This window comes from Poecilia reticulata, linkage group LG1 (assembly GCF_000633615.1).
Source record: "Poecilia reticulata strain Guanapo linkage group LG1, Guppy_female_1.0+MT, whole genome shotgun sequence".
NCBI classification, from domain to species: Eukaryota; Metazoa; Chordata; class Actinopteri; order Cyprinodontiformes; family Poeciliidae; genus Poecilia; species Poecilia reticulata.
In genome coordinates, this window is record NC_024331.1 from 30,763,146 (window position 1) to 30,773,316 (window position 10,171).

The 10,171-nt window shown below is 37.0% G+C and overlaps 1 protein-coding gene across 7 annotated transcripts in view; it reads left to right on the forward strand.

The window, feature by feature from the left end:
• The window catches only part of fam13a (family with sequence similarity 13 member A), a 67,600-nt gene that overhangs the window by 37,786 nt on the left and 19,643 nt on the right, over positions 1 to 10,171 (forward strand). For 6 of the 7 annotated variants that reach the window (XM_008419812.2, XM_017305319.1, XM_017305326.1 and 3 more), the window contains 5 exons: positions 3,433 to 3,474; positions 3,571 to 3,756; positions 5,728 to 5,917; positions 8,835 to 8,893; positions 9,105 to 9,147. In XM_008419812.2, coding sequence (XP_008418034.1) covers positions 3,433 to 3,474; positions 3,571 to 3,756; positions 5,728 to 5,917; positions 8,835 to 8,893; positions 9,105 to 9,147 — 520 coding nt within the window. The remainder of the gene's footprint in view (positions 1 to 3,432; positions 3,475 to 3,570; positions 3,757 to 5,727; positions 5,918 to 8,834; positions 8,894 to 9,104; positions 9,148 to 10,171) is intronic. The other variant, XM_017305325.1, reaches the window with a different exon arrangement.

The following is a 10,171-nucleotide window of genomic DNA, read 5'->3' on the forward strand; positions in this document are numbered from 1 at the left end:
GCCCGTTTCCAACTCACCAGGAAACTTTCCCACTCTGTTAGCTCAGAGCTAAGTCAGCTGGAAGCGTTTGTTCGTGCTGTCGGCGCGGCCGCCTTGCCAAAACTCCAGCAGGTGTCCTGCATAAATCTGAGGGCTGTTTAAGAATATCTGCAACGTGATATTTAATTACTGGACGGACATTTACTGGCAGCCTCTCTCAGCTTTTAATGTCATTAGCAGATTGGCTGCCATACAAGCAGACATAAAAAAAAAGCATAGATTTACTGGCTGCTATCATGTTAAGCACAAACCGTACGAGCAGTTGTTCAAATTCAATTCCAGTACGAGATTCTCACCTCGACTATATATACACACACAGCGTCTGGCATCAGGATATTTACAGACTGAGAATGTAAGTCAAGTTTATTTAGGAACAAGGCAGCTCAAACACTGCAAAACACAAAACCTCACCAAGTATTTTTGGTCTAGTTTCTGGTGCAAATATCTTATTACACTCGGCATTGGATCAATAACAAAACTAACTTAGAAGTAACTTTTCAGGAAGAAACAGCAGCTTGTTGAGTCGATTATTTCTTAGTATTGATAAAAAAGTTCTAGTTCTGTTGTCAGATTATTTCACTTATGGGGAACATGTCTTGTTACAAGTGAAATAATCTGCCAATATGGAATATATTTCTTCATCAATACACAGTAAAAATGCCAGCGTTGAATTAACACCCAAAAGTGTCTATATGTGTCCAAGTCAGCTGGTGTTAAATTCAACAATGCAGAGAGTCACATTAACATTTACAACGGTGCTGGTGTTAAAATATATTAAAAGTAACACCAGTGTAGTGTTGATCACAAAACATAACGTGGTGTTAAAAAAGTAAATAATTGACCCACAAGGTGTCAATATCAATCAAATCCAGTGGAAAATATTCAAAACACGACACAGAAATGGAAAGTTTAACTTTTCTTTAACCCATTTCAGTTTTATAGACAAATGTTAATTTAACAAAAAAATGGGTGTCAATCTTTTAACACTTTCTAAAGTGTTACTTTAACACCTGCTGACTTGGACACATATAGACACTTTTGGGTGTTAATTCAACACTGTGTATGTTTCCATTTGAGAGTACATTACACATGCAAGCAAGTTCTCATGTGTTTGTTGTAAATGTTGGATGATAATGTCGGAGTTCAATCTGGGCACCAAGCTCAGTCTGGGTGTTACGGATGTCCTCTAAGGTTCAACACTTGCCTCCTTATAGATCTTATTATTAATAATCTTTTAAAACATGACCTCTTGTAGCGTCAGCGTTACCTCCGGCTTTACGGATGATTGACCACATTCCCGAAGCGTGTGGAAAAACGATCTCTTGGCGTTAACGTCGAGGCTTGAGTCAACACCGGTGATCCATTAAACCACTTTCTGTTGCTTTAACCTGCTGCAGTTTGAGTCGCAGCTATTTTAAGGTTGTTGGCCTGAAAATGTTCTCGCTGTGACATAATCGGTGAAATCCACCAACTCTGGAGGAGAAACTTTTTTACTTTTACATCTGGATCCGACATTTATTGACTGTATTTCACCATTTGCATTCGCACATAGATAACAGAAGTTCAGTCGTTCCTTATCTGGCTATGACACCGCCGGGTTTCTTCAGATCTTCTTCTCTGTCTTCGTTTACAGATTTCCATGTGCCAGAAGTCATTTTGTAGAGCTTCACCTGACTAACCTCCAATTGTTCGCTGTCTCCGGTATTATCTGTCCTGTTATCGGCGCTGCAGACATGGCCGCCTGCCAAGCCGTGCTATCACTGTCAACACGGCTGTTTATGGAGGCTTTTTGTCCATATCTCTGTATGTTGAGGGAAATGTATCCAGGACAGGCAGACATTAAGGCAGTGAGGAAGTTAAGGACCATTTCTAAGAATTTTATGTGCTTAATATTTAACATTTTCATATGTAAGCTAAAAACAATCTAAATAAATTCAAAAAATGAACATAATTCTAATATCTGAGTTTAGTGGAGATCAGATAAAATCATAAAAATTGTTTTCTGTCTACGTTGGAAAGAAACTCTTCAAAGTTAGTAATTCTTATAATGTTTTAAGTAAATGCAATACTTGTCATCACCAATATCAATACCAAAACCAATAGTTACTATTTAAGTATGACATGTCGTCAAACTTCCTACTTCTTTTTTTTTTTTACCTTTAAATTAGTTTTGGTAAAACTTAAGACAGAATTGAAATAAAGTTTATAGGAATCTACAAAATACTTTAATAATATTTACACGATAAACTGAAACAATTGAAAAACAAAACAAATTTGTGCGTATTGATTCTAAATTTTAAAAAAGCACAAAAAAATTATAATTCGAGAGCAAATCGAAGCAAGATTGTTTTACTGAGTTGAAAATGCAATATAGCTTGAGAGGGAATCTGAAACTGAGGTATTGATCTTTACACACCAGTATCGATGCGATAATCAGTATTGATATTTTTAAACGATTCTCTCACGTTTAGCAGTTAGTTTAACTACTAAAGTAGGGGAGAGGGGTCACTGTTTGATAAAGATACCAAAACAAAATAACAAAAACAGAAATTGAGAAAATATTTTGTTAGCTGAAATAAATAAAAACGGTAATTAATGGGAAAAAACTATTACTAACTGGAGCTATATCATGTGTTCATGAAACTAACTAATGCTGAAATTATACATGTAATATTCTTTGTTTTTGTGTTTTCGAATTTATTTTTTAACCTTTTGAACTGATGTAAAGTAATTTTTTGTGAGGGTGGCAGCAGTTGGGAGAAAACGCTATAATAAGTTGGTTATTCAACAATAATTGGATACATTTCTTGAAAATTATATCTTCTGCTGAGTGTTGATTACCAATCGCTGTATAGATAATCACAATGCAATAGTTTAAAAATTAAGTATGAAAAAACTAAAACTACCACTATGACTAATAACAACTAAACAATATTTATTAAGTAATAAAAACTAGCAGGCACACTCTAAAAACTAATTAAAACGAAATTAATTAGACAAACAAAATCACAATGACATAAAACTAAACTTTAAAGAAAAACCCAAAACGGTTGTAACCCTGCCTCGATGCCAGGGTGCGTCAAGCGTTTTTGGGTGGATGTGAACGTAGCTAAATGTATTATTTATTTTCCTCTGAGCAGAATAAATCCGGTTTATGTATGTTTGTGTTGTGTAAAAATCTTCTGGCGCTTGTGCCAGGGTTGTTTTTGTTTTCCTGAGTGTAGAAACCAGCAGGGTTGCTCTCACAGGACCTCCTTAAGCTGAGCTGAAGTTAACACTCTGGATCACGCAGGACTCGAACTCGGGCCTCCGGGGGGGTTCAGTGTTGCTCACTGACCTGTGGTGACCGTTTGTTTTTGCAGCACTAACTCTCCCCACTTGCTTTCTTTTCAGTAACCACCTCTCTCCTGTCCGCTGCAGGCCAGATGTGGTGAAGTAAGTCGTCTTTTGCACATAAATCCAATTAAAACTTGCAGCATACTGCTGTGAATTTAATGATTTTTTTTTTAACCGCCTCATTTTTCTTCCCAGGAGTTTTCTGGATCAGACCATCCGCTCAGCAGTGGAGCAGCACCTTTTTGACGTAGCAGATCAGCATTCGGTGGCTTGTGACTTGACCTCGCGACCTTCGAGCCTGACGGGAACCGCGCCAACCGCGCGACAGAGACGTCGACAGCAGAGGGAGCAGCAGGCGGAAGGCCTCAGACAAAGAAACCGGTACAATCTGCCACACTGACGCTTCCAGCATGAAATTAGATTTCATTTCAGTAACATATGCTGAAATGTTTTCTTTCTTACAGATCAACCACATTTTATTTTCAGTAACTATGAGGAAACTCAAATAAGTAGTTTTGATTTTTTTTTTTTTTTCGTTTTAAGAAAAATGATATCTAATCTGTGTTTTTGCTGCCTGTACACCACAGGTGTCAAACTCAAGGCTCGTGGGCCAAATCCGGACAGCCATAACAATTTATGTGGCCTTCTAGATACTAAGATGGCAAATAAATTAAACTTTATCTAACATTTGTATGCTTAAATATTATTGTATAAGTCAAATCACGTCTTCATTTGTGTAGGATCAAATTACATCAGTGTGAAGCCAAAATTAGTTAAATTTTAAGAAGTACTAATTGAAATTTTAGCAGATTGGTAGTTTAATTAATACATTCTACCACAACTGGCCGCTTCAGGACATTCATGGTCTTACTGTGGCCCAAAGGGAAATTTAAATCGTCTCTTTTAGCATTAAAAATCCAACATTTGCTCCCTAAAAAACTGTTTAATTATTTCATTCACCCCCTAAAACAGCACAGTAAGTTTATATTAGGGACATGAATTAAAACTGAGCTCCACTCCAAAATACTCTGTCAGTGGCATAACCAAACAATTTGGTATCTCATATATATAACATGTAAACCACATGACAGCGAAACCTTGAAGGCATATTGGATATTTTTCTCTCTTTTTTGGCAAAATCAATCTGCAGAACATGCAAGCTCCATGCACAGAGACTCCAGGCCAGGATTTGAATCCAGTGCCTTCATGCTGCCTCCATTAATTTTAACTCTTTGTATTTATTCCTTGGAGATCTAAGATTCCTGATCTTACTCGAATTAGAACATTAAAAAAAATCTAAAATTAGTACAAAGCAAAAGTGAACTCCAGTTAACAGTAAATACATCACAAGATAAACTCCCAAACTTAAGACATTTTCCCCAATAAGGTTAACTTAATACTTACAGTAAATATTACTTTTATACTTCCTTGCACAGGTTGGGATATGCATGTGAACTATTTCATTACATTCTTTGCACAAAATCATTCTTAGATAATTAGATTTTAGTTTGTCTAGTTTGAGTTCATTTCAGAATAAGATGTTTCAGGGCCTCTGTCACTTTAAATCCAAATAAGCCGTTTACACAAAAGGCTGCAAATTGATGCACAATTATACAACTGTACATCTTTGAAAAGCAAAAGTAGAGCCTCCTGCACAATCAACAGGAATGCAGGAAGTGGTTTCTGGATGGTAAGTCAACAACAAAACACTTGTCATTTCCAGCAGCCATTGTACAATGCAGACAGCAATAAAACAAGTTGATGACACCAAAAAAACTTTGAATTATTGTCAAAAAATGACTGGCTATTTTTTAATTATTATTATTATTATTAGAAGCAGTTGAGATCAAAATGAAAGTAAAAGAAAATTAAAATGCGTGCAAATGGTGAATTTTGCATGGCAGGTCCCCTGAATATCTTTAGCTCTATTTTTTGTTAACAAAAACTGACCTCAGAGTTTCTGTTGTCTGTTTTCACCAGCAGAAGGACAAAGTATAAAAATGTTCCTCTGTGTGGAAAGCTTCCCTACTGAGACTTTATCCAGTCAAAACAACTGGAATCACACCAGTAAGGAGCTAATCCATGTTGATGTCTGAGTGATCACCGACATGTGGATTGAAGAGGAGTGAAGCAGAAAGTGTCTTTAAGATTAAATATACTGTAAATAGAATTAGCACAAAGCTAAACAGCAAATTATCTGCTTGAGAGAGTATAAGTAAGCTACCAGGATGACCTTGGTGTTTGTTTTTCATCCGACATCGAGCTGATAAAAAGAACAGGAAGGAGTCAGATGGAGGCAGATGTCTAATGTCGTAATTCTTTTCGGGTTGTTTTTTTTCCATCCGGGAGCAGAGCTGCATCCACCAGAGCCGACACCAACAAGGAGAACATCCCGTCGAGCAGCGGCAGCAGTTCAGGGAGCGCCGGGGAGGAGCCGACCAGCGGCGTGGAGTCGCAGGGCGGCCAGGCCGACCGGACCTCCAGGAAGTCCAAACGCTGCCCGACTCTGGTGCAACTCACTGACAACCAGCCTGCCCACGCGGTGAGTCACGTCTCGTCTGATTGAAGCTTATAGGAAGACACCGCACAATGAAATCAATGTCAGTTTAATGAGGCTCGAATTATTTCGTTCTTTTTTAACAGTTTCAAGAGCTAGTCATGTTCTCCACTAATGCACCAGTAATGAAGAAGCATTTTACTCTCACCCTGTCATCCTTTTCTCTGCAGAGCAAATAATTGTCAGGTCTTGTTAGTGAGAATCATTACTGGAGGCAAGCTGGTAAATGACAGGAAGTTGCTTAATGGTTTTTCAACCACTGGACAGCAGCATGTAATATCCAGCAGACAGTACTAATTGTTAATTTTCCCCCTAAGTAAAGTAGTTCACATTCAGGGAGCGATAAGTGCTCAATTAGCCATTATCCACTTGACGTGTGGATAATGGCTAATTATTCAAGTTTTATTCTGTGCCATGTTTCTAACATGTAAGTGGAAAATTCATCATCTTTGAATTAATTATGTTTTTCTCCCAAAAACTAATTAAAATTAAATGGCTGCATTAGTGTGCACATCCTTCAACTTGCATATTTTTTTATTTAACATAAGCCTGAGGCTTGAACACATAGAGTTCAGTTAGTTAATTACATAGATTAATCAATAAATTGCTTCGTTTTGTTTCCTTCCACAAACAAAACAAGACAAGCGGAACCTTTGTATTTGCATGTTTCTGGTAAGACTTTAAATCTGCCGCGCAAGTAACATCCACAAACAACAGTGATTAACAAAGCCGCAAAAAATGGAAAATGCTGCTTGTTTTGTCAGTTTGTGGTTTTTATTTCAAATGCAATTAATTCGTTACAAACCTGCAGTTAACTTTATTAAAAATTTAATCATGTTCCACCACTTTGTCAACTATAGCAACCGCTGCACTGGTTGCTATAAAAAGACTCTGAACCGTATGTGAGCAGTAAAACGACGGACCATTTTACAGTCAAACATATTTACATGCATATTTCAAAGGCAAAATTATTCACGATTGATCTGCATGATGTGCTGTTTGACTGACTCACTGATTTATTTAGCGTCATACACATGGAACAGGAGTAAAGAGACGATCAGATCACAGTTATTTTTTCTCCCTGCATGCCAATAAGTTATATAACAGCACAGATGACACATGATAGCACCACAGCTTCTAGGTTAGACATGATCTGTGTTAGCTGGTGTGAACAGCTTTCTCTGAGAATGACGTATTTTTAAGTTCAAAGCTACAGAAGCTCAACAGCAGCTTTATCATTTTTTAACTTAGTTTTTTTTCTGCAGCAAAAAAAAGAAACATCAGGAAATCTAGCTAGCTAGCTTCCGTTTAGTGAATTGATTTACTAAAATAAATGATCACATCTGGCTGAATGTATGAATATTATTGACTTGACTTTCCCTACAGGCAAGCTAGCTTGCAACCTAGATTAGCAAAAAATATACACTGCTCAAAAAAATAAAGGGAACACTTTAGCATTTAAGTGAAGACTGAAGTGTTCCCTTTATTTTTTTGAGCAGTATATATATAGCCATAACAGGAAAGATAGCAGAGATGGTGTACAACTAAAATAGCCATGATAGTATAAAGTAACCTAGATAGCCAACATAGCTTATGGACTACATAGCTGAGATAGCACATAGTGTAGGTAGCCAAAATAACCCACCATGATTGCTTAGATAGCTTTAACCTAAATAGCCAAAATAGACATGATAGGCATGTAGCAGAGGTAGGTGAGCTAGCTTGTGGCCTAGATAAGCAGGATAGTTTGAAATCATTTCAGAAAGCTGGGATTGGCAAGCTAGCTTATAGCCTAAGTGAGTATTGACAGCTTATAACTAAGACACCCTACAGGCAAGATCCCCAACAAAGCCTGCTGAGTTTACAGTCAAGATAAGTAACTCATAAAGACCTGATAGCTAGTTAGCCTAGTTAGCCTAGCTAGCAACATTCCCTACGTATCCTCCCTAACCAAGATGCTTACAGCAAGAGCCTACAGCAGGGTTAGCCAAGACATTCCAGAGCAGAGATAAGCAAAGTGTTATTATACTTAGCTAATATATCAAAGCGTAATAATCTATCATGCATTTTTTATTTGACAGCATCTGAGAGTTTTCCAACACCAATTCACACAAGCATAAACTTCAATACTATTAACGCACACTAGCTAATTTGTAATGTTATTCCTTCTTTAGCTTAGCATATACAACAATCATGGCTTTATATCTGTTAGGTTTACTTTGATTTCAAACGACCGTAACATATTGGCTGTTGTGAGACGTATCAACTTTACTGGACCTAAAAGTGTGGGTAACATTAGTTTTTATTTTTTCTTATTCGTCTTCTTCACATTACTTCTTCTCTGTAAATAGGGACTATTTTAGGTCACGTCCATACTGTCCATACTGTCCATACTGAGAGAATTTTAGGTGTGTCCACAAAAGTTTTTCGTCATTTAAGCTGACCAGAACCAATCTTTTTGAACCCGGGTAAAAGAGCCTATAAATTTTGATTTCAGTTTCATGTTTCCATGTTGCCATGCGAGCCGCGTCTATTTTTAAACAATGAGGTTTAAAAATGGCTCCATTTGTCTCTCTATCCCGCATGCGCCTCGCTCTCTCTAATAAACATGGCACTTTTTGTTTGTTTTTTTCTGTAGCAGTGTTACAGCGCCACCCATTGGCCTGGCATACTTCCAACAGAATTTGTGAACCAAAGAGAGTAATTCAGCAGACCGAGTTTTTCTTTGTTCATCATGTCTTAGTATCAATCACTAACATACATTCAAACATTCATAAGTCAGGTTTTATCAAAATAACTCTTAGATTCATTTTTACCATTTGCTCCATGTTAGCATCAAAATCATGATTAAGATTTGTTGATTAAATCATTAAAGTTCTAAATGGGTTTATTTTTTTTGCAGATTAGAGAATGTTTTGGTGAGAGACCTGGAGAAACCCACATGGAGCCACTTCATAAAGGGTAAACCCAAATCTCAACTCTTTTGTACACAGTTTGTCAAACCTGTTAACCAGGTGATGGTTTCTCACTGATAAGTTCCCTGCTGAGAATGACAACCATATTTGGCACTTGACCTGATAAGAACAGAGATACAGGTTTCCTGAGGTTTTTAGGCTAAAGTGCACGGGAGTTTTAATCTTAGCTCAATCTGTTTTCCTGTCGCCCTCTCCAGGAATGAGATTTTAAGAAAAGACGGCTCTGGATCTGCTTCACAGGTTGGTTGTTTTGCTCTTAACTTTATTCAACTGTCTTGTTGAAAATGTAAAAACTAGTGTCTTAAAATGCACCGCGGGTAATACAGACAAGAAAGACAAAAAAAAAAAAAATCTGAGATGTGCGTAGCCGAATAACAAAAAGGCCTCCAAAAACGCTGAGTAATATTGTGTGGTTTAGTTTGTTCTCAGGATCCAATCAGTGAAGAATCAACATGTTAGAATTTAAGGAATTAAAGGGTCATGGAGGTTCAGGTGAGAATGACTGGAGAGGAGGGTGGAAAATCACTAGTCAAACAGAAACAGTGAATGAATGAACTCCAGGACAAGGTTGAAGGAGTGTCACTCTGAAGATTCAAGAGTTTTTTCCAAGAGGTTGATATTAAAAACAAAATGTGTTTGATAATCGGCAGATTAATTTAGAGTATTTAGAAAGACTGAAGGTGCATAAGGAATAGTTTACACCAACATGTCCTCTTTTGTTGTACATAAACATACACTGATGAGACAATTACTGTATTTTATAGTCTGTAAGTCAGACATTTTTCATAGTTCGGCTGGAACAGAAGCAACTTAATACACGTTCATTTTCCCTCTTTGTTATGAATTTTCACCATATTTATGTGAACTAGTTGAGTGAGTTGTTGATATCTGAATAACCTATTTAATTATTTGCACTTTGTTTATTTAGAAACAATTCGCTAACATTATTAAGTATTTTGAAGACACAGATAACTAAATTCTGTCCTCAGTTTTCGCGAAATATATATATATATATATATATATATATTTTTTTTTTTTTTAAACCACAAAAATACCTAAAGTTCAGAAGTTTGATGATATACTTAAAATAATACGTATCAGTATCTGCTGTAGTGGCTCTGTATTTACTTGGTTTCAGATCAATGCCAAAATATGCAGGCACTGTTTCATAGCAACCCCAGCAGAGTTCCGCCTGTCACCTAGCAACCCCAGCTGAGTTCTGCCTGTCACCTAGCAACCCCAGCTGAGTTCCGCCTGTCATCTA